At 44.1% G+C, this 25,083-nt stretch overlaps 2 protein-coding genes across 7 annotated transcripts in view; both read right to left on the reverse strand.

The window, feature by feature from the left end:
* Positions 1-9,308: 9,308 nt before the first annotated feature.
* Positions 9,309-25,083, reverse strand: part of LOC147034110 (uncharacterized) — an 89,989-nt gene continuing 74,214 nt past the window's right edge. For all 6 annotated transcript variants that reach the window (XM_085876632.1, XM_085876613.1, XM_085876623.1 and 3 more), the window contains 2 exons: positions 10,483-10,643; positions 9,309-9,602 (listed from right to left, as the gene is read on the reverse strand). The gene's annotated coding sequence lies outside the window, so the exon portion shown is untranslated. The remainder of the gene's footprint in view (positions 9,603-10,482; positions 10,644-25,083) is intronic.
* Positions 14,329-25,077, reverse strand: LOC147034111 (uncharacterized). The gene is made up of 7 exons (XM_085886211.1): positions 24,957-25,077; positions 22,560-22,651; positions 22,016-22,106; positions 21,868-21,920; positions 17,754-17,879; positions 17,516-17,608; positions 14,329-14,483 (listed from the first exon to the last, which is right to left on the reverse strand). The coding sequence occupies exons 3-7, from the start codon at positions 22,044-22,046 to the stop codon at positions 14,475-14,477; spliced, it is 312 nt and encodes a 103-aa protein (XP_085742337.1). The 5' UTR covers positions 22,047-22,106; positions 22,560-22,651; positions 24,957-25,077; the 3' UTR covers positions 14,329-14,474.

Here is a 25,083-nt window from a genome sequence, read left to right on the forward strand (position 1 = left end):
GTGGTGTGGCAAAGGAGATTGACCATGTCCTCGTTGATGGTCACTGAAGGATGATCCATAACTGCAGGGTCTACCAGAGTGCTCAGTTCCTCAATACTGACCACCGAATTGTTGAAGCAACTCTTAAGTTGCACCTTAAATCCAGGAGAATCGTACCATCCCAGCCTTGACTGGATGTTGGCAAGCTCAAGGATGAGAGGGTAGCTGAGGAGTTTGTGAACAACCTGAGTGGAGATTTGGGGGGTCTGGGTGCTTTGGGAGATCCTGAAGAGTTGTGGAGTGACTTTGAGACCACTGTCCTTGATGTTGCCGGTGGATGTCTTGAAACTCACCGTCGGGCAAAGAAGAATTTTGTCTCTCAAGGGAAACTGGATACCATTGACCAGAGTCGCAGGGCCAGGTTGAATGGCAGAGCTGAGCTGTTGAAGGAGCTGAGGTGTAAAACTGTATGTGTGCTAAGGGTGGACAAGAAGGCCTATGTGCGAGGAATCTGTGAGGGGGTAGAGCATCACCTGTGGACAAGTGATTCTCGCCATGCTTACAGGGGAATTCGCGCATTGCATTCATCCAAGCCCATCCCTCGGAGCACTGCAGTTAGAGCAGAGAGCGGGAGGCTCTTGACAGAGGAGTCTGAAGTGAAGGCCCGCTGGACCTGTTACTTTGAGCGGTTGTACCAGGCAGTCCACCAGCTGTCAAGTTGGACGTCAGGAGTGTTACAATCCCTGTTGCTGACCATCCAATCAACTGTGATCCAGCTTCATTTGTGGAAACACAGGCTGCGGTGAACCGGTTGAAATCAAGTAAAGCTCCAGGGATCTGTGGCTTCCATGCTGAACTTCTCAAGGCTGGTGGAAATGCTGCACTCATGTCGTTGCATGCAGTTCTTTGCTCTGCCTGGAACACAGGCATCATCCCAACTGACTGGAAGAGGGGCCTTGTTATCCCTCTCTGGAAAGGGAAGGGTGATTCTCAACACTGCAACAACTACCGAGGGGTGACCCTGTTCTCAGTGCCGGTCAAGTTCTGGGTTTGGATAATTCTTGATGGGGTTCACCACCATCTGCTTGAGCACCAGCATCCAGAGCAGTCAGGCTTTACACCAAAGAGGTCAACGATTGACCATATCCTTGCTCTTCGGGTTCTCACCGAACGCAGGCGAGCGTTTCGGCAAGGGCTGCTTGCAGCTTATGTTGATCTCTGTAAAGCATTTGATTCAGTGAATCAGGATGCGCTCTGGAGGATTCTTGGTCTTCGTGGGGTGCCACCAAAACTGATTGATCTGATATCTGAACTTGACTCCGGTACTGAGAGTGCTGTGAGATGTGGTGGTACCATCTCTGACTTATTTCCAGTTATTACTGGAGTTCGTCAGGGGTGTGTACTGGCCTCCACACTTTTCAGAACTTGTATCGACTGGATTCTGGGGAGGACTTTGGAGAGATCAAGCTGCAGTGCATCGTCTGGGAATGTCAAGATCTCTGACCTTGATTTCGCAGATGATGCAGTCATCTTTGCAGAGACTCTAAATATCCTTTTGAGGGCCCTCGAGGTGCTGAATGAGAAGTTGCAGCTGCTGGGATAATGGGTATCCTGGGTCAAAACTAAGATCCAGGCTTTCAATGACATCTTGGATGCTGCTGTCCTGTATGTGCCTGTTTGTGGTGAGGATGTTGAGGTCGTGGAGAGATTCACTTTCCTTGGCAGTGATATTCATGTCTCTGCTGGCTGTGACCCAGAGGCCAACAGACATCTGGGTCGGGCCTGGGGAGTCATGGATTCACTGGATCATGGGGTGTGGCGCTGCCAGTACCTGTGCAAGAGGACGAAAGTCCGAGTCTTCAGGTACTTGGTGCTTCCAGTCTTGCTCTATGGATGTGAGACTTGGACTCTGACCAGAAATCTGAGATGGAGACTTGATTCCATTGGTACCAGGTCTCTTCGGAGAATCCTTGGCAATCGCTGGTCGGACTTTGTGTCCAACGAACAGTTACTTAGAGAGACTCAAATGAGATTTGTTACCTGCATAATCCGTGAGCACCATCTATGGACATGTGGCTCGTTTTCCTGATGCTGATCCTGCTTTCCAAATTTTCTCAGCGAAGGAGGCCAATGGGCCAACCACATTTCTCATGGTTGCAGCAGGTTGATTGGCATCTCAAGGAGATGGGGATGGCCAGACGGAGGCCCCTAGAGTAGTGGTGGAAAGTGGATGCAGCGAAGCGCTGCTCTGGCGCATGCTCCCATACCTGAGCTGACCAGAGTTGGAAGGGTGAGGGGTGGTTGAGGACTTGTGGTCGGGGGAGGGGGAGCCTTGAGGACTTGGGGTTGGGAGAGATTCAAGACTTAGGATTTGGTGGGTTGAACACTTAGGATTTTGGGGAGAGGTGTTCTCACTTGTTGTTGGGGGGATGGTTGAGGACTTGAGGTTTGGAATGGGTTGGTTGATGACTTATGTTTTGGGGAAGATTGAGGACTTGTGGTTGGGTTTGAGTGGAGAATTGAAGAAGAAAGGGAGAGGGAAGAACAGAGTGTTTGAATGAGGGTAGAGATGTTGAGGCTTTGGGGGGGTTTGAATGCTTAGGGTTGGGAGGAGTGGTTGAGGACTTGGTGTTCGGTGGTGGGAAATGAGGACTTGAAGAAGAGGGGGTTGGGAAAGACAGAGAGTTGGGTGATGGGAGGGAAGTGAGGGGGCAGAGAGTTGGGAGAAGAGGGTTGAGGCTTGGGGGAGGGATTGGGGTGGGTAAAGGACATTCGGTGGGGACTTGTTTGAAGATTTGTGGGTGGGGGGTGGGGCTTGAGGACTTGGGTTGGGTGGGCTGTTCATGCAATGTATAACCCGGTTACCTTTACCTATAGCTGCCTGGCACTGTGCTCTCTACCTGTACTGTGTATCTATTAGCAACTGCAGATATCCTTCTCTTGTGTCACATGTTCTAATAATTCTCTTTTTATTGTATCATCCCTATTTTCATCATTCATGCTCAACCCATTCCCAACATCTTCACCTCACTGTCAATATCATCGCGATAAATGGTGAATAATAATAGACTGCGGCTCGAGTCTGGCATGAAGAGCCAGCATGGCTGCAGGAGGAGACCTCAGCGATGTTGATCAGGGTGTAAATATTGGTGCGGTTCCGCAGCCGCTTCAGTGAAAAAGGATGAAATTGCTAACGTGTCACGAGGAACTGTCTCAAAAGTGAAGTCTGTCTGGAAAAAGGAAGTACATCGTCATCGAAGGCCAACGGTGGACGGAAGTGTACACTTGACGAGCGTGATGCATGGGCATATGTCCAGACTGCGCGATGAAACGAGAGGAACGGTGGACAAACCGTGTGCAGAGTTCACCGTAAGTCGTGAGCATCCTGTATCGTCGAAAACAGTCAAAAGGGAACTTCACAGGACTGGAAATCATAGCCTGATTGCTGATGCACAAAGTGTGAATAACATCTGTGAACGCCTGTGTGTGGGTCCAGTGATGCAAGGAGCATCGGCAATGGGCTGCCGAGCAGTGGAGGAATGTGATATGATCTGATGAGTCATCCCTCATCTTGTTCTCCACGAATGAACGTGTGCATGTGGTGACAACCCAGGATGTTCACACAGCTCTGAGTGTCTGTTTCCAACAGCAAAAGGTTATGGTGGTTCCATCATGGTGTGGGACACGTTTTTCTGGCATGACCTGGGTCCACTCATTCCATCAGAAGGCAGGGTTGATGCAGTGTGCTACGTTGCCCTATTCATTGCACTGATTGGCTCATGCTTCAAAAGCCGGTAATTTTCCTCTCAAAGCATTCCTCTTTAATGGTACAAACTGAAGAGACCTTTCTAGAATTGTGCAAATTGGATCCACGATGCTGACAATTTGCCAGAAGTCAAGAGATTCATTGGGGAATTTCAAGGTAATGGTTTGCTTGTTACCAGAGCAAAGGAAGCGATAGCATCAGAACACCTGGCGAAGGACTTGCTCAGTATCGATCATGACTGCAAGTGCCCGATTGAGCTGGTTACTAAATGCGAAAGTTCTACGTAAACGATCTCTGATGCTTTCAACGATCTGAAATCTCTCAGCTTCGGCAGTGATCCATGTGAGATGGCATCTTATTTGGAGAGGCGTTTGGAGCAGAACAAGGACAGAAAGCAGATCATGGATCTGGCACGCCATGACATTCCATAAAGTTTGTACACAAAGTTGCAAAAGTGTCAAAAGTTACTTCTGTGAGCGTTGAACGTCTTTTTCGATGTGAAAAAAACGACGAGCGAAGGACCATAACTTCTCGCCCGAAAACGTTGAGAAAATATTTCTGTGTATTACAATCACAGCAATGAACTGTGAATTTGAGTGATTTGATTTCCTGCTGACTTCAAAAACCTTGTAGAATGTCATATTATTGCTGAATTCATGAAAATATTGCATCATTGCCTCCAATGAGACTCCAATGAGAATTGTTACCTGCATAATCCGCGAGCGTCAGCTGCGGCTGTCTGGACATGTGGCTCATTTTCCTGACGCTGATCCTGCTCACCAGATTCTCTCAGCGAGGGAGTCTCGTGAGTGGAGGAGGCCAATGGGCCGACTCCGTGCCTTGTGGTTGTAGCAGGTTGATCAGAGTCTGAAGGAGATGGGGATGGGCCAGGCATCTGCCTGGGGGATTGCCAGATGGAGGCCGCCCCTGGAGTACCGGCAGAGAGTGGACGCAGTGACGCGCTGCTTAGGCGCATGTTCCCATACATGACCTGACCTGGAGGAGGTATGCACTCTAACGAGTGCCATTGTTTAGCCATGTCACTCAAGGAGTGATTTTTAACCTCGCTGAAGGAGAAGGTGTTGCATTTGGGTCCGTTTGTCTGTCTGTCTGTTTGTTTGTCCACACAGAACTTTTGTGCTTTTCTCCGCAAGCGCTTGTCGGATTGAATTGAAATTTTCACTAAAGGAGCGAATGCTGATGTAGAATGTTTTATTGTAATTATGATGTCATTGGTTACATGGTGCTGCAGCCATGTTGGAAAAACGGAAACATTTTTGACCTTCATACCTCAAAAACCACATGAAGGATAAAAATTGAAACTTGGCACATGGCAAATACTCATCATGGGGAAATAAATGTGATTTTTATGATGTCATTGGTGCCTTTGTTATGACATCATTGCATATGTAGAATGCTACATCTGATCAGTATAAAAAAATTTGATGGTCATCGAGGGATAAAATGGTCCAGAGAAAAATATTTAATAACATCGTAACAGAAAAAAAGAAAAAGAAATTGATTGGTCATGTGATTCGTCAGCCATTTTTTTTTTTTTTTTTTAAAACAACATTAAAAAATCTTCTGAAGTGGCTGATCAGATCGAGGTGAAACTGTACATGTCTGACTGCCTATCCATGAGGAACAAAAGGTTCACACATTTGACATCATTTCTCACAAGGTTTGGCAGCCATATTGGATTTACTCTGAAACCTTTAAATATCCTCTTCTCCACAAAGGCTGGACAGATCGAGGGGAAACTTGACACACATGTTCCCCAAGACGTGGGTTACAAGTTTGTTGAGGAATAATTGATGGGGCACATGGTTTGGCAGCCATATTGGATTGAAGAAAAATATTAAATATTGTTTTCTCTGGACCTGCTTAACCAATCGACGTGAAACGTCACATTTATGATCGAGTTGTGATGGGGAATAATACATATTTTAAATTTCATCTTGATTGGGTGCATGGTCTGGCACCCAGAATCATTTAATTTTTTGTAATTGGTTCTTTTGGTTTTTTTCATTTTTATTTTTTGAATAAGGTTCACTTGGCTGTGCCCGGATGGATTTGAGGGTGGAGGAGTAGCACAATGGGTTCGGGTCAGGTGTCCAATCAAAGTGAGACGTCTTCGTACCCAGTCACCACTGCCAGCAGTTATAAAGTGGCAGTTCTAATAATTTCTTATTAATTACATAACACACCAGTACACAAACATCACACAAAACAAGTCCGGTGAGGGTCTGAAAACACTGATTCCTCTTTTTTCCTTTTCAGTTGCTATTAAAATGGGGGTGGGTGGTCACTTATCCAAGCCAGATATTCTCGTTTTGTATTTTTAATTAATATTCTGAAATTTGTAGAATTTGTTTTTCACTTGGAAGTTGTTGGTTACGATGTGAAAATAAAGGTGGAAAAGTCTGATTTAATGCAATTCAATTTCAGGCTATAAAGCAACAAAAGGTGTAAATTTTGAAACGGGGTGTAGATTTTCCTTTGGCACTGTAAGTACATATTTCATTGAATTCCACTGGGCAACACAGATACTCCAACTCGTATGAGATCGAACGCAAACTTTTTGGTTCACGAAAAAAAAATTTCACGAAAAAAAATAAGTGACCACTATATTCGTTATTGTTGTGTGTCTGTGTGTCTGTCTGTCTGTCTGTATGTCCCCAGCATAGCTCCGTGGGTTTTGATCCGATCCTGATAAAATTTTGGTGGGAGGTTTATATCATGATTTAGTTTTGTTTTCCTGAAAATGGGCGTGGTGCACCCATTATGGGCAGAGCCACGCCCAAAAAACGTGTTTTTAGGGCGTAGCCGATTTCAATTTGCATCTTCTCCGAGGGGTTTTGTCGAATCTGACAGGGGGTTTCGGTATTTGGTTAGCCCAATGGCACCTGCGTAGCCCCACGGAGCTCGATTTTTCATTTTCGTTCCAAGGTCAAGGTCACAAGGTCACAAACTTAGAAAATTGTGAATTTTGACACAAAAATCCATCTTCTCCGAGGGGTTTGTCAAATCTGGCAGTGGTTTCGGTATTTGGTTAGCCCAGTGGGCACCTGAAAGCCCCACGGAGCTCGATTTTTCATTTTCGTCCCAAGGTCAAGGTCACAAAGTCAAGGTCACAAGGTCACGAACTTAGAAAATTTCGAATTTTGACAAAATCATACGACAGCCCAAACTTTGAGAGCAAGGATGACAATATTTTTTATGCATAATCTTGAGGTCATTACCCACCTAAAGTCTTGAAACCATTTTGCTCCATCTCGAACACCTTGCCCGTTGCGCCCCCTTCAAGTTTGTTTTTACGCTGATTTCATCAAAGTATGGATAATCCGAGGAGTGCGAAATGCCATTTAGCCTATATGACGTTATATTGTTCCTGGAATGTTCCAGAGGAAGTTTTGCACCAAAGGTCATAATCCTTGACCTTTGACCTTTAAAGTTCACAAAATTCAAATTTTCAAAGTTGTGGGAATCAAACCGGGTTTTCGACCTTCTTCGACGAACTAACTCCAATAAGCTATAACGCGTATCCTGTTTCCTTATTTTAATGTCCACAGCATTGTTTTGTGACCTTTAAAGGTTATGCAAAGGTCAAATTTTGAAAGTTGTTGAACAAAACCGGGTTTTCGACATTTTGCAGCTAATAACCTGTCACTCATACCACATCATGTTGATCATTTTTATAGCTTGGTCAAACATTATCACATTGTCTCATCCTTGACTTCTGAAACGATCTACATCGTCAAATACTGCTCGTGAACCATTGTCATCTTCAGATTTGTCAGAAGCAAATTCCTGATGTTTTTGTCATTCAGTCATGCAAGTAACTCCAGAAAAAAATACGAGAAAGGCACTCGGTCGAGCGCATACCTCAGCCAGGCTGAACAGTTCACGTTTTGTATCCCACTGACATACCAGATGGGGATCTGGACCTTGAACGGGAGTAGTTGTATTAATTACATCTTCTTATAAAACCTTGCTGGAGAGCCGTGTCTGGTTTCGGTCTTTTCATGATTTGTTATTGTCACGAGCATCTGGCCGATCTCATTCACCAACAAAACAGAATTTAAAACCAATCTTCACCAAATGGTAGAGTTGGTCGTAAACAAGAAACCCATCGATTTTGTGTTCAAAAGGTCAACGTGGGCCAAATTTCAAAAATCCTCAATTTTCTTCTGATTGCTTGAAATTTGAAGAGGATTTGCAGATAAGTCACTGAATTTAACCACCAATTATTTTTGAGGTCAAAACTTCGGTGTAATTTCTAAAAAGGGAGAGAGGGGTAACAGGGGAGGGGAGAAGGGGTGACAGGGAAGGGGAGAGGGTGTATTCTGACAGATGTGACATAGTTTAATGTTTATCTGAGAGACGGCACACACGTTGATGAATCACCCTGCCTGTGATACACCGGGAAGACAGTTTATAGCTGGGTTGGGATTCAAACTCAGGCTAAACAGCTTGTAAGAAAAAGAGCGAGCCTGCGTACCTCTCGGCTATCCTGCCGTGATGTGGCAATTCATTGCTTTGCTAGTGAAACAACTGAAAATATTTTTTACTCGTTGTAATCATCTAATTTATTTTGGCTTCCTAACTCTGGAGATGTTACGAGCATTCCACTCAAGCAAGCATTTCAATGAAACGGTTGAAGAAACTTTTAAAAACAAAACATTTAAATTTTCTACATGTTTTAATCTATGCCGAAATGACTTGTTGTGGAATGAAAGATCGTACAAAAAGAGGAATCGTGATGTATAATAAAATTGCACATTTTCAGCGAGTGAACCACCGCACGATCAAACGCAGGCGAGTGGGCCCTGAACTTTGTTCAAGTCGATCGATATATTCAGTGACAGTGTGAGTATTGTAGAGTGCTCGCCACATGGCTTAAGTACTCAAGCAAGCACTCCAATGAAAGGATTGATAAGGAATGGCTGGCTTGGCAAGCGATTGCCGATTGGTTATATAAACACCATGCACTCGTTGACGCCCGGAATGTCAGGCGATGTACAAATTGGACATGTAAACACTTGTTCGCAGTCGGAACTCCTGCTGAAGTCAATAAGGAAGTTTAAATTTTGAAATTTGGCAAAGATTTAGACAATCTTGAGGTTATGGAATGTGCGGAAATTAAATAAAGCCACATTGGTATGATAATTAATCAGGCAATCTATGATAGAAGTGAGGAAAGTGGGGGAGGAACTTTATTGGGAAGAAACCATTGTTGCCTGTTTCAAGTCAAGGAATTGTTGAGGAGGACAAAAATAAATGATGGCTTCAGACTCTGGAGGGCTGAACAAGATGGCATGCCACCATCTTGGGAAGGCTCATTTTGGTTTTTCCTGATCAGTATGCACAAAATTATCTTCAAAAGGGGTGTTTGAATAAACTTCAACCCCCAGTTTTCATTCAAGCACCACCTTGGAGTGCCTTTAATATGCATACAAAGTTTGTGGCTGCCATGTTTCATGGTTTTGTTGTGATGGAGGAGACGGACGGTCGGATAAACAGACATTGACATTGATTATTATAGATTTTATTTTCTCTTTTTTTTGTTTACAGAGATTGGCCCAACACAAGCTTAATCACTGTTATCTGGGAAGTACACAAATGCATCAAAGCAGTTTTATTGAAAACAAATGCCAAATATTGGAAGTCCATCAACCAAGGAGAAAGGAAATTATTGTAATGAGCTTTCAGGGGAAAGTAAAAATGAACACAAGCTTTTTCTTCATTCATCACGTTTGGTGGAAAGATGTATGCTGGAGACTCTCCCAAAACAAGCCTTTCCTCCATTTTTTCTCTTGAGAGGGACTGAGAAAAATCTCTCTCAGAAGACAGTTTCCTGCAGGATTAACAACATCGAATGAGTACAAGTCTTTTACTGTTTCAATCAAATAATGGAAATTAGTGATTATTTTTTGATACATTTTCATTTCACACCCTCATTTCATACCATAACCTTTCAAATTTAGTTTAACAAAACTTTACAATCAACACACTTTCCCAGTTGATCCCTTTGGCTTTAATCACCGATGATGGAAATGGGTTCATGTTGAATCACTTTTATACTTTGATACCAAGAGGGCGTTTGAACCGCAATGATACTTGGACCCGATGTTGGCCTTTCAGTCAGTGAAGGATATTAGGAGCAGGTTACTGCAATGTACTGGCCACATTTGCCACGTTTTCCTCCCTTTCCAACCATTTTATTCGCTGATAAACCATCAGGAAGGCTTCCAAATATAATTCTCTCTGACAACAAAGGTTGGAGGAGGTTATGTGTTCACCCCTATCTGTCTGTTTTGCTGTTTGTTTACCCATGAACAGGATATCTCAAGAGGTTGTGGATGGATTTGAATGAAGTGATTCGACTTTCAGTGAAGATCCGAATCCGGATCCGATAATTTTTGAATTTTCAAAGTGATTTTTCACCATTGACTGATAGATTTAAAACGATCTTTTGCATGATGTCTCAAAAAGTTGGGAACAGATTTGGACAAAATCTGGGAGAAGAGTTGCTTCAATGAAAAGAACAAGACTTGGATTTTGGAGATCCGGATCCAGATCAGTGATACAAAAATAGTGGGATACAAAATGTAAACTATTTCGCCTGGAGGAGGAATGCACTCGACCGAGTTCCGTTCTACTTTTGAATACAAAGAAAGTCCCCATATTTCAGCCCGAAGTCTATGTAATACAATATTGTTGTGTTTGTCACCGGCCTTGGTCCTGAACCGAAGTTCAACTCCCATTCTGGTCGACAGCGGTGAAGCCACACCACGGGTCCATTCATTACTGAGTCTCGTGGGCTTCCAAACAATGGACACAACTGCCAACCGAGTTATGTTCCAAGAAAGGATCTCGGTCCAACGTACCGTGTTACCTTTGCAGTGGGAAACCGAAGCGGATCAGGAGTCATGCTTCACACCACACTCCAAATCTGATTGGTTTGTACTGAGTGAGATTTGGCGTGTGATACTTTACAATTTCAAAAACATGACCCACTGATGCCGATTGTTCCTCTTATTGGCACACAACCACAAAGAACCACGCACACAAATAAAAGTGACCAGGTGAGTACACTTGTTTTGAAGTTGTGTGTTCAAAAAGCACAAAAATCAACAATAATCTCCTCTTACCCATGCACATCCCGAAACAGAACAAGCAAACACACGGAAAGTCCTCAAATGTCTAACTTTGACAATCGACAGTCATAGACCAACAGGGTATTCCAAAAAGACCCAGACAACTTTGGTTGTTTATATATTTATAACCACAAATTATATGACACCCTTTGGTTTATAGGATTCAGAAACCATCTTCAAAGGCTGTTGGATCCCCAGAAAGAACAGTGGATGGATTTGGGGAAAAGAACGTTAACCGAAGATCACACCAGAACAGTGGGAGGAGAAATGACGTGGGTTGGGAGACACATCCATCGATTACCGACATAACGCATATCTATCCCAACACAGTACGTGATTCTGATGCTCACATGTACAAGGAAAAACCAGGAGTTATGGTAAGGAATTAAAATACATTTCATCATGAAACTTTCCATGACAGAAATCAAACAAATAAACTTAATAATTCTGAAAACAAATGACTACCTTCTCATGCAGTCTTTTACTATTCCTTCATTGAGGACTTGAGAAAATAGCCTTCACCTTGGAGTTTTGCATTTTCAGAAATGCATTCATTCTGTGGGAGGTTAACACAATTGGAATATAAACAAAAACTGCAGAGATCCACGGTCTCGCTTGTATTGCTGAACCGTACGCAACTTTGAGCCAATGTGTGCTCAGGTGGTGGTCAAGGAAAGTTAATATCAGTCAAATTATCTCTCAACAGGAGGTTGAGTCGTCAGATCCATTGCCTCACTTTTGTCCCAGTTTGTGCCTTCTCATTCGTCCATCCTCCCCCACCTGACCAGGTAGCACACATTCCAATATAATCCCATATCTAGTTACCATCCCCAGTTCGAAGTTCTTCATTCCTTTCCACCTCTATTCTTTCATATTGGTTCTCGTACCCCTCCCTCCAGCCCTTAAAAATTGCTACCGATTGTTACCTCATGCTGTCTTCCAAACCAGGTCTGTTCTCCAGTCTTTCAGGTTCATGTAAGATGTCTTGGTCTCCCTGTTGATGTCCTCAGCCATTCTGTGAAAAACCACGATAACGTCGAATTGCTGAATCAAGGTTTAAGAACTTTATAAACAATTTGACATTATTCTTTGCAGCATTAAAACCATTGACTCTCCATGAACATTTTTGGCATGACAAAAGTTTCTGCCAGGTTTCCTCGAACCTCAGCACTCACAATCATCTTCTGAGTGAGTGGAGTCAAGTAAAGAGTTGTGGGTGCAGAGGAGTTCTCCTCATGTTTGGTTATTGGGAATGAATAACTTTACATTCCCAGATGTTCGACACAAATGCAAAATAGACATCTCCATTTTCCACAGCTCATCTCCAACAATAAACAACAGGATTCTTTTAATAAAAGTAAACAACCAGACATGACAGACAATTAACTTCTTCCACCTCTCCCCTCTTACCACCTTCACAAACCAATAACTCCTTGAGGAAGAGTTGTTTTCCCTCATCAGTTCAGAGCAAGTGTCACATGATGGCTTTTCATCAGAAACGTTTCTTGTGTTTTATCCAATGAGTATCTAAATCAAAGGCTGCTCCACACAGGAACCGACAACATATCAACAGGGTTAATCAAACATCCTTGATGTCACTGAATAATAATTCAAGATGTAACCACAGCAGGTGCACCATTGATAAGTTAGTTATTTAAATGAGCAGAGTACCTGACTGACAGGTGATCTTGTGCCAAGCAAGCAACACGATCTTCCAACACCTTTATTTCGGCACAAAAAAAAGAAAAACCCAGGTTACGTGCATGAAGTAAAAACATAACTATTACTTATTATTCAAAACGCCTCACTTCCCTGGAAAATGTGGGGACGGGAATACTGTACTGTTAATGGTGGAGACTTGTAATTCCCTCCTCCACCGGGAGTCAGCGTGACATGATACACATTCATATCGAGAATATGATTCCTCTCTCCCTCCCCACTCCCCACCCCCAGACCACCCGCAAAGATAAAAACACCCCGATGCATAAATTGGTGTCATGCTGATCATATGTAGCAAGTCTGAATGTAATTATCTCAGGACTGGACAAGGAGGAGCGCGATAAACAAACACTGGTCCATGAATTATAGTGAGGATGTCAATTTCACCAGGTGGTTTCTGATGATAAATCCTCTCCTGGGAGTGATGTGAAAACACATCGCTGGAATAATCTCCTCTGCCTGTGTGCTCCTTTCTGAAGGTAGACCCATCTGAATAACAAGTGAGTCTGACTTGTTGATATTCATTATTCACTCCTACCTTGTAGCTTTTAGCAATTGTAGCTCTTTGAATGATTTTTCATTTGTTTGTCTGTCCGCTCACCCACAGCCCGAACAACTCAGACAATTGTTCCGACACTTTTGGAGGTTGCAGCCACCGTCCCTGTGATGGCTCATGACAAAGTTTTGTGTGTGTGTGTGTGTGTGTGTGTGTGTGTGTGTGTGTGTGTGTGTGTGTGTGTGTGTGTGTGTGTGTGTGTGTGTGTGTGTGTGTGTATCACCTCCAGAACTCCAAAAGCATGAAGCCTAATTGCCTGAAGCTTAGCATCCATTCAAAGGGAACCCCAACTGAGTACATGAAGGAAAATTGGGTGTTTGGATTAATTTAAACTCCCTTTTTGTGGATAATCGATCAGCTTGCTGTCGCTTGCCAATCCAGACGTACCTTTTCCATCATTTTGTTGGAGTGCTTGCTTGAGTGCTTGAGCCACTTGGAGAACGCTGTGCAAGCTTCGTTCTCTCCAAACTTCCACAGCGATACCGTGGCTCGGTTCTCCGTGGGAACATCCCCAGAGGTCGAAAGGCAAAATAAATCAGAGGATTAGAATGAATGAATAATGGGACAAGTGAACTGCGAGTTTTTGAGGGAGGAGAGAACTCTCTCTCTCTCTCTCTTCGCTGTCTCACCTGGGTTCAAATTCCAACTCGGTGACAAACTGTCATCCCGGTGTTTCACAGGCAGAGTGATTCATCAATGTGTGTGCCGTCTCCAGGATTGACATTAAACTGGTTGTTACATTTGCAGGAATTTCACCCCCTGCACTTCCACTCCTCCTCATCCCCCCCCCTCCATTTAACTCTCCCCCACACCTCTCCATCTCTCACACCCCTCTTAATAAACTCGTCGGTAAAGTGACGGGTTGTATTTGCTGGTCTTCCAATGAAATGTTAATTTGTTTCACAACATCGTGTCTGTATTTCCATTTGCATGTTCCTATCGAAAGGTGATGGGAGATAAGGGGTGCTTTAAGGAGATTGGGAAAAGTGAACAAAGTTATCCAAAGAGACAAGATTAATTTTGAAAACGGAGGATGAAGGGCACAGGTATCATTTGGAGTGACTCAGAGTCCATCTTCCCACCTCCCCTCCATGCCCCCCCTTGCTCCCTCCACACCCCCACCCCTGCACTTCAATGTGAAGCAGTGAGATGATAACTTAAGTCTGATTCCAGGTGTGATATATAAAAAAAAGTAATGAACACTTACACTGATGAATGGTGAGTTGTCCTGCGATGGTGATCAGCCTTGGAACAGGTGCATGACTTGTGCATGCCCTCATCCTCCAAGTACTTTTTAGAATTGCTGCAAACAAGAAAAAACAAACAACCAATAAACAATCATCCTGAGGTTTTGCACCAACGAGTGTGTCATCCTTTGGAGGGACATTAAGCAGGGCGTCCCATTTGCTTGCAGTTGTTGGTCGAAGTGAGAGATATCCCGTTTCTCTTTTTCAAAGAGTCGTCCATTGTGTACCAGTTCCATGGCAAAACAAAACTTTTATGATATTGTTGCGGTTTTCGGAACCACATGCATCCAACATAAAGTGGTCTCAAGACAATTATCCCATTAATATACGTGTCGATAGTCCCTTCCCTTTTGTCTCGCGGAACAACAGGGGCGTGCGTTGCAAGGATCTCATAGCTCGGTTTGCTTACACCATTCCTTCTTCATTTCACTTCTCACTTCATTCCTACTCTTCTTTTCTGATTATTCCTGAGGGAAATCTGAGTCACGTACACCCTTCGCTGTGAGATGGGTCCTCAGCGCAGGCCCAGCAGGCATTACGCTGGACACCCCTCCATAGAAAGCACACTCAACATGACGCCCACGCTGCACGGAACACGTACCGAGGAGACGGAAGAAACAGCACCTTAGAAAGGGCGCACAAACACCACATGAGCATCGACAGCACAGAGCTCCCGTCCTCAAGCGATCCCTCAATCGAGGCCGATAATATTAAAACGACAACCACGCCACATTGGGCGGGATGCGAGTGTGCAAGGCGCAAGTGGCGCGTTCCTTTCAACCCATTTCTGGACCAATTATATCGATCAGGTTTCGCCCCGCACACACGGTCGCAAAATCGGACGGACACGAGTAATGGCGGATCTATGCGCACTGTACGGAATGTGCTCGAAGGCAGACCCATGCGTCGCCCATGACTCTTTGTTATAATACAGAGCAGGGCACAAATGGACACAACTTACTGTCTGGGCATGAGTTCGCCAAAACATCGTACCTTCGGTCCTCGCTGGAGGCCGCAGACGGCGAGCATCTTCTCGCCTCTGCGGCGAGCGGGGCTGCGATCGGGCAGAAGCATATTGTGCAGCTCAGGCCACGTGGCGCACACGGAGTGGGCGCGTTGGCCAGCGCTGGTCGGTGGCGCCCGGGCGGGCGTCAGGGCATGGCCTGGGGGTTCTTGCAGGGCGATTCATGGTGCGGAGTTCGGTGTGGGCGATTCGTATCATGTCGTGAGGTCGAAGCAAGATATTTTTGTGGCGTGGGGTCATCTTGCGGTTTTCGGCCATAGTGGCCGGGCCGCGCAGGGGTCAGGGCCAGTGAGAGCACCCGATTCGGGTGATGACGCAACGCTTTGGGGTGGCCCCCCGCCCTGCACCTCTGGGCCTATAAAGGTCCGAGGAGAGTCTCTTTCCCTCTCTCTCTTCCTCCCTCTCTCTCTCCCTCCCTCTCTCTCTCCCTCTCTCTCCCTCTCTCTCTCTCCCTCCCTCCCTCTCCCTCCCTCCCTCTCCTTCTCTCTCTCTTTCCCATGCCTTGCCTTACCTTGCCTCCCGCTGAAGCTGTTCTTCGACTCCGTATGTCATCACCTCAACTCCTCCTGTCATCATCGCTGGACTCCTCCTCCTCTTCTCCGCCCACATGACACTGACTCCACCACCCACCCACCCACCTGGTCCCGCCTACCACTCCGTACACTCGCTCTGGGCTCCACCCTCCCAACTCAAGCCCCTTCTTCACGCCCACGGTCTTGACGCGAGCTGCCCGAAGAAAGAGGCGACGCGCCAGCTATCGGGGGGTACCGCGCCACATTGCACTTCACTCCAAAAGTATTGGTGGCACGTTCGGGTAACCGTGTATCAATTATACAAAGGTACCGAGAGACCGGAGCCTCAACTCCTCTCCTGTCTTGCTTCACTTCCCCTTCATCGGGTTTTCTGTTTCTGTGTGTGTGAATAGAATGTCCTGGCACCTGTCTATACAAGTAAGCCTGCACAAGATTGTTATTATTATTTTCGGGTTTGGTCTGCTCTGCGTCCACTTTCATAAGTTGCTTGTTATTGCCGCACCACACCTTTCTTCCCTATAAAACTATTCCCTGAACCACATACTTTCACTCACCCCATTGAAAATAATGAGAAATGTTCTCTACTCGTTTTTGTCTTTTCCTTCATTGATCCAGCATGGTCTGAGTCCTAGATTATCCGTGACTTTATTCCCAACAATCCGTTCCTTTCAGCCGGTACGTCCATGGCAGTGTCGCTCGGCTGCATCCGATCCGGAAAAGTAATCCGGTCCGGTAGAGTGACCGGTTCGGACAAGGCGTACCGAGGGCATGTTCCCCGGTAATTAAATCATGTGGCTATTTTAGGTAACCGGATTAACTAGACGGAGAACCCCAAGTCACGTGGTTGAGTTATTGGCGTCTATAGTCGGTTAAGCGTGGTGTGTTGGCGCAGTGGTTAGGGCAGTGGCTTGGGATCCAAAAGGTCCTGAGTTCAAGCCCCGTTGGGCCACTGAGTTAATACACCAGGGGGTTGACTTAGCCTGTCATCCTTCCGAGGTCGGCGAAATGAGTACCAGTGTACTGGGCCGGTGTATACCCCGGTTAGAATAGGTGTACCATTTCCCTGTGTCGCAAGAGGCGACTAGGGTTGCGTCAGGAAGGGCATCCGGCGTAAAACATGTGCCAAATCACTATGCGGATCATATGGATGATCCGCTGTGGCGACCCCTAACGGGAGCAGCCGAAAGAAGAAGAAGAAGATAGTCGGTTAAGCGACCCGCCGCGTCACGGAATTATCCGTGTGGGACGGCCTACAATTCCGGGGAGTCTGGGGGGAGCAGAGATAGCTCCCCCCCCCCCCCATTGGTCTTCTCACCCAACCCCCGGCCCGCAACAATATTATATTTTCCCAGAAAAGTAATTTTAAATGTTTGATGAAACATGAAATGCTACTTTTTAACAATATTGGTTGTGATAGTGTTCTTAAACCTAAGTATGATGTTTTATCATGAACATAAATATCAATGTGATTGAAAATATGATTGTTGCTCAGAAATCTTAGTGAAAGACATTGAAATGAAAGTTCTTTTACCTTCGTCTCACTCCTGTTCAAGCGAGCCCGTGCATTCTCGTAATTCCGCTGCAACACCTGCATTTTAATCTCCATCATATGTTTGTTTTCCAGCTGCAAACCACACAGTTTATCACAAATTATATAAATATATTGAATTAAACCTCAATAAAACACACATTCACCCTCAATCACACATGCTCCCAAATTACATGATTCTCCTCTTTAAAGGAAAAAGGATGATCATCACATCATTTACCTCCTTTTGCAGGTTCTGCACCATCGTCTCAGCATCGTGCAGTTGCTTGGTTCGCATCTCGACGACCACTTGGAGACCGATTACCTCATTTTCCAGAAATTTCACACGAGATAAAGGGGAATTTGTCTGTAAAAGAGGATGAACGAGGTTGGAAACAAAAAAAGTTGAGGCAGTGATCAAGACTGGACCAATTATACACATTATATCCTCATTACATGGGGATCATACCGACCTTCGTTCATACATCTCTCAATTCCTCAAATTGGTGTATTTTTATCCTTGTATTAACACACTCTTATTTGATATCAGTTTATTTATCTCATCCACAACAGAGTGAAGATGAGCTATGAAAGCAACAATGATGTCCTTCAGGCAGTCAGGTGAAGGGTCCACAAATAATTTTTCATTTTCCCCCTCCCCACCCCCCCCGACGACTCCAGGAGGCTCAACAGATCATTTAAAAACTCGGCATGATGGTTCGTGACGCCGATACAGAAAAACTAACACAGCCCTGATTTTCAATCCAGGGGGAGAGATAATTAATTAACTCAAAATGTAATCTATGTTTGAATGTCCATCACATGACTATCCCATGACCCAGATTCCTTCATCTCACGAGATTGTGAATTAGTAATAGGACCACAGGACTTGTTGCTGATCAGGGCCCTGGCCTGATGCTGTAACCCAAACTTGGTAACATTCTGACTGGTGGGTCTGGAGAAGAAGATATTTAAACGAATTAATGCAATTTTCCCAAAAATTTACAGTCGGATATTTTGACACACTTCCGGTCACGTGATGACTTTGCTAATTTAACATCCCTACCTTGGCCTCATGTTGTCACCCAAATATGACTGGTGGGTCTGGAGAAAAAGATTTTTGAAGAAATTTATTAAGTCGGCCATGTTGACAGACTTATGTGACCAGAACGAGCTTTGCAATTCCTGTTATCAGTCACGAGAGGAACATTGTTGCCAAATTTCAGCCGGATCGGACCAGCAGTTTGGCCGGAGAAGTCGAAAAAGGAGAACTGACGGACGAACGGACGGTGCGCGATTGAAATTCATTATCTGGAATGTAAATTCCAGATAAGTGAAAAAATAGGGGTAATACCCCTGGGTGCTCACTCACCCCCTTCCTCAATGAACCCCCTCAGACCACAATTTTTTTGACGTCATGAACAAGCTTTCATACATCATGAGTGATGAAGGTTGTGGTCGAGTTTCATCAAAATCGTGTGTGTAGTTTCAGAGAAGACGTTAAAAGTGTTTATGGACGGACGGACGACGCGCCATCCCAAAATCTCCCTGGAGGTATGTTCCAGGTGAGATAATAAACAAACTAGAACGACACTCTTCGACCGTTATCCCTCCACCCACATGATGACATCATTATAATACTTGTACAAAGTTTGACTTTGATCCTTTCAGACGTTCTTAAGTTATTGGAGAAACAAAATCTTATCACTGACGGACGGACAACCCGGAAACATGTCAGGATAAATCCGAAACGACTTCGTCTGGTGGAGACGTAAAAATGATTTTTCATCATTCAATGTTCACCTCTTCATTAAATTTGATCTTCATCATAATTTAATTTACCTGTTGAGTAAATTTTAATGTCATTGTCAGTAATACCGTCTTTCAGTAAAGAACATTAAATGAAGAGGGAGGGGAGGACAGAGCATGAGGTTTGGAGTGGGGGGTGTGAGGACATTCTTTTTCATCCATTGTAGACCCTGGAGATCCTGCAGACCACAACCACGTAGTCGTAGTAGAAGTAGTTGTAATATTCAATGAAACAAACATTCAAAAGACAGAAATGGTTGTAAAATAGTACATTGTAATATAATGTAATTAAATAACGTACTAATTAACATGCAGATAAAAGGGGCACGATAACAAGGACCAAACGGACTTGATCAGCACAAGCCAAACAGGATAAACCATCTCCATTATACATGTAACACATGAACATGACAGAAGAATGTTCCTGAAACGACCTGTCACCTGGACATACCAAGAAAGGGACATGACAAGGAATGTAAACGATTTGCATTGCAAAGTAACGTGACCACAAGGCAGGATTGACACTGAAGGAGAGTGAGGAGAGCAGAAAGCAAGAGAAGGAGGAGAGAAAAGGTGAATGAGCACATCACAAGGTGGAAAGAGAGATGAGGTAATCATGAGAAAAGGGGGAAACCAGGGTGAGTGGGATGAATGAAAGAAAGAAGGAAAACTCAGCAGGGGAGCCAGGCTCAAGAAGGTTGAAATAAGTGGAGAACTAAAAAGCATGAACTGTCTGAGATCAAAAGGCAGGTACAGGTGTTCCCATGTAAAATTAACATAAAAAGAGATCACCAGCTCCATTGTACATCAAATATAAATTGGAATCATAAATAAAATCAGCAGGATGTGAATAAAAAGATTAAATTTTTTGGGATACATTATTGAGGCTCATATGAGAGTTAAATTATACATACAGAGATATGACAGAAGTAAATCGACACCTTAAATTTCTTCATTTCATCTGTATCACGTAGTTTTACTCAGTGATTTTTACTCATATTCGAGGATTTCTTTGCAGAAACGAGTTCATGGGTCTTGTAAGACAATTAACCATGCCTCGCAACCAGGGAGCACATGAACTTTCCGATTTTCAAAGAGGACGAATTGTTGGCCCATCGGAAGGTGGAGTCAGCCGGCGTCAAATAGCTCAGAACCTTGGCATTCCGCTTTCTACGGTCAATCGGGTGATTATGCAATTCACCAGAGAAGGCAAGGGATCCATAGCTTCCTGTTCTCGTCGACCTGGGACTCAGAAAGGTGTCTTCGAGATGTCAAGCGGTCCGTTGTGAAAACTCTCCATTGCAAAGCAGATGCTGCAGAGGAGGTCAGTTTAGCTCGAGAACTGCCGTGCGGTACCTTCATCACCTCGGCTACTATGGGAGAGCAGCTCGGAGAAAACCTCTTCTTAGACCGGCCAACATTCAAAGGAGAATGAAGTGGGCTGACGAGATGGCCGGTCAGACCCGTGAGTTTTGGCAAACTGTAATTTTTTCAGGTGAGTCCCAATTTACTCAATTTTCTGACAGTGGACACGTATTGGTCTGGAGACTTCCCAATCAAGTGTTTTCTTTGAACCGATTGCAGCCAACTGTCAAACACGGTGGTTTTTCAGTGATGGTGTGGGGAGCAATCTGGAGCACTGGTCGGTCAGAGCTTGTGGAGTGTGTTGGCAACACCAACTCTACGATGTACATTTCTATCCTTGAGGATGGACGTCTCCCCGTATTCTCCACTGGTCAGATGGTCAAAAACAATACTCTTCCATGAACAGATGGAGCTCCATGCCACTCTGCAATAAAGACCAAAGAATGGCAGGACAGAAATGGGATCAAGCGACTTCCATGGCCAAGTCAGTCTACTGACATGATTCCCATTGAACACCTTTGGGCCAAATTGGATCGAGCTGTGTGGAGAAAGTCCAGGAAACAAACATCATGAGCAGAATGGCTGACCTGTTTGTGTGAAGCCTGGACAGAAATCCCCACAAGAGAAAATTTCAGAACTCGTTCGTTCTATGTCTGAAAATGTAAAAGCGTTGAAATCTGCAAATGGCAAGTCTACAAAATACTAGTGAATGTATTAAAATGGATTTAATGTTCAATAAATAAATTCTTTTTAAATCATGGTTTCAATTTACTTGTCATGTCTCCGTATATAAAAAACACACACCCTTGTTTGATACGAGTGTTTAATCCTTGTGTTAACACACCCTTGTTTGATATGAGTGTTTTTATCCTTGTGTTAACACACCCTTGTTTGGAAGGAGTGTTTTTATCCTTGTGTTAACACACTCTTGTTTGATACGAGTGTTTTATCCTTGTGTTAACACACTCTTGTTTGATATGAGTGTTTTATCATTGTGTTAACACACCCTTGTTTGATATGAGTGTTTTTATCCTTGTGTTAACACACTCTTGTTTGATATGAGTGTTTTTATCCTTGTGTTAACACACTCTTGTTTGGAAGGAGTTTTTTTATCCTTGTATGAACACACTCTTGTTTGGAATGAGTGTTTTTATCTTGTTTGATAGAAGTGAAACTCGTACCTGAAAAGGAAGCTTTTGCATCGCTCCATTGTGTTCCAGCTCAGCCCTCAGTTCTAAAGAGATATACGATTTACAAGACAAGTTGATCATGAAACTTTCGGTGACAAAAATCAAAGAAATAAACTAAATAATTCTCAAAACAAATTACCTTCTCGTGTCGACTTTCGCCATCTTTCCATTGAGGACTTCAGTAAATCGAGTTCCTCTCGGAGTTTCTTATTTTGTAAAATGCATTTGTCCTGCAGGAGGTGAACGCATCACAAATTTAACATGATTCAAATACAAACAAAGGGAGCAGAGATCAAGGTCAAGCCTGTATGTCTGAGCAATCGGCAGCTTTGGGTCAACATGTTCTCAGGAGGTCAAACAGAGCACACGTGGTTCCCTTGAACCTCAGTGTTCAAGATCACCACGAGAGTAGTGGAGTCCAGTGGAGAGTTGTGTGTTCTCTTCAAACTGATACAGCGGAGCTTTTGTCACGTCTGGTTACTTGTGTTGAATAACTACACATTACTAGTTTACACGATACTACACAACACAAAACGGACATCTCCATCTTCCACATCTCACCTCCAATTATGAAGAACAAAATTGACAAAACAGACATTACATAAAATTAACTTCCTCCACCTCTGCCCTCCTCCAACCACCACATATGAACAATGCTTCAAGGAAGAGTTGTTTTCCCTTACCAGTTTGGAACATCTTTTACATGTCGGCCCCTTCGTATAAACTTTTTCTTGATTTGGAAGTGTCTGTGTGAGAGTCTTCGACAAAGAGGACCCTGCAATGTACAAACAGGGTTAATCAAAGATCCTTAAACTTTGTAAATCTCGACCAACAATAAACAATCATCTTGGTGTATCACAGGTAGGGCGAGGCCTCAATGTGTCTCGTCCCTCAGAGGGATGTTAATCTGGTTGTCCTGTTTGCTAACATTGGTTTGTGCATCCTAAAGAGCACACAGCCTCCTTTGTAAAGTTTTCACTAACATCCTGAATAACATTAATTTCTCTTCTGACAATCATGGGGAATGCAAAGGCAAACCACCTGTTGTCATCCTTTCTGTGGACCTTCTTCCACACTGAACCTACCTTCGAACAGAGCAGCACAGACAGGAGGTTCTCACGGCGCTCAAGTCGACGTCCAATGATGGGACAGGTGATGCTTTTGAGTCCAGTCATCCTTTCCCTATCAACTGTTTTGCAAACCGCTTGACAATCCGCATGGCAAATGGACAAAGTGATAAGGAGCGGCTTTGGTGAGCGTTAAGCGAGCCGCTTGTGAAAGGAACACCTACACCTGTTCATAAAATTCTGATCTTCACCAAGATGTAATCAATTCAACCTTCTCACACACTCAACGTGTCCACCAAGTTTCGCAGTACATGGATATACAGTACATGGATACGCAGTACATGGATATACAGTACAGAGAAATACAGTACATGGATATGCAGTACATGGATACACAGTACATGGATACGCAGTACATGGATACGCAGTACATGGATACACAGTACATGGATACGCAGTACATGGATACGCAGTACATGGATATACAGTACATGGATATACAGTACATGGATACGCAGTACATGGATACACAGTACATGAATATACAGTACATGGATATACAGTACATGGGTGTACAGTATGTGGATGTACAGTACATGGATATACAGTACAAGGATATACAGTACATGGATACACAGTACATGGATATACAGTACATTAATATACAGTACATGGATATACAGTACGTGGGTGTACAGTATGTGGATGTACAGTACATGGATATACAGTACATGGATATACAGTACATGGATGCACAGTACATGGATACACAGTACATGGATAGACAGTACATGAATATACAGTACATGGATATACAGTACGTGGATATACAGTACATGGGTGTACAGTACGTGGGTATACAGTGCATGGATATACAGTACGTGAATATACAGTACGTGGATATACAGTACATGAATATGCCGTACATGGATATACAGTCCGTGGATACACAGTACAAGGATATACAGTACATCGATATACAGTACATGGGTATACAGTACATAAGTACACAGTACATAGATAAACAGTACATAGATGTACAGTACATAGATATACAGTACATGGATATACAGTACATGGATATACAGTACATGGTTACACAATACATGGACAAACAAACAAACAGAACTAGAACGACACTCGGTGGAACACACACCTCCACCTGGTTGAACAGTTTACCTTTGTATCCACTGACAGGGTGGATCTGGATCCCAACCGAAACCTAAACCCAATCAATCCTTCCTCCTCACAAACACAAACGAACCACCAAGTTTCGCCATAACTCGTCCACAACGTTTTGAGATATTGTTCTCACAGACAAACAGGGATGAAAACATCAGCTCAGATGTATGGAGGTAGTAACAGGTGTACGGAGGTAAAAACAGGTGTACGGAGGTAGTAACAGGTGTACGGAGGTAGTAACAGGTGTACGGAGGTAATAACAGGTGTACGGCGGTAGTAACAGGTGTACGGAGGTAGTAACAGGTGTACGGAGGTAATAACAGGTGTACGGCGGTAGTAACAGGTGTACGGAGGTAGTAACAGGTGTACGGAGGTAATAGCAGGAGTACGGAGGTAATAACAGGTGTACGGAGGTAATAACAGGTGTACGGAGGTAGTAACAGGTGTACGGAGGTAATAGCAGGAGTACGGAGGTAATAACAGGTGTACGGAGGTAATAACAGGTGCACGGAGGTAGTAACAGGTGTACGGAGGTAGTAACAGGTGTACGGAGGTAATAACAGGAGTACGGAGGTAATAACAGGAGTACGGAGGTAATAACAGGTGTACGGAGGTAATAATAGATGTACGGAGGTAGTAACAGGTGTACGGAGGTAATAACAGGTGTACGGAGATAATAATAGATGTACGGAGGTAATAACAGGTGTACGGAGGTAATAACAGGTGCACGGAGGTAATAACCAGGTGTACGGAGGTAGTAACAGGTGTACGAAGGCAATCACAGGTGTACGGAGGTAGTAACAGGTGTACAAGTTTGAGGTGTAAACTTACCTTCACCGGGGAACCTTACATTCCACGGAACACCTTCAGTGTCCTTTCCACCACCACAGACCTTCGGGCTTCGTGTCTCGTCCTCCACCTGAACGTGAGGGGTCGATTCGACCTCACAGGAACCATT

The sequence above is a fragment of the Eptatretus burgeri genome, chromosome 1, assembly GCF_056783735.1.
Source record: "Eptatretus burgeri isolate ZD-2024b chromosome 1, Ebu_testis_v1, whole genome shotgun sequence".
NCBI classification, from domain to species: Eukaryota; Metazoa; Chordata; class Myxini; order Myxiniformes; family Myxinidae; genus Eptatretus; species Eptatretus burgeri.

Bases quoted from the DNA above. Each gene is read 5' to 3' on its own strand.
- LOC147034111 (XM_085886211.1), bottom strand. From the start codon at position 22,046: ATGGAAAGATGGCGAAAGTCGACACGAGAAG. The intron at 17,880-21,867 runs GTACGAGTTTCA...CCTCTTTTACAG, and splicing joins TGCAAAAGCTTCCTTTTCAG to ACAAATTCCCCTTTATCTCG. The intron at 17,609-17,753 runs GTAAATGATGTG...TGTGGTTTGCAG, and splicing joins TGCAGAACCTGCAAAAGGAG to CTGGAAAACAAACATATGAT.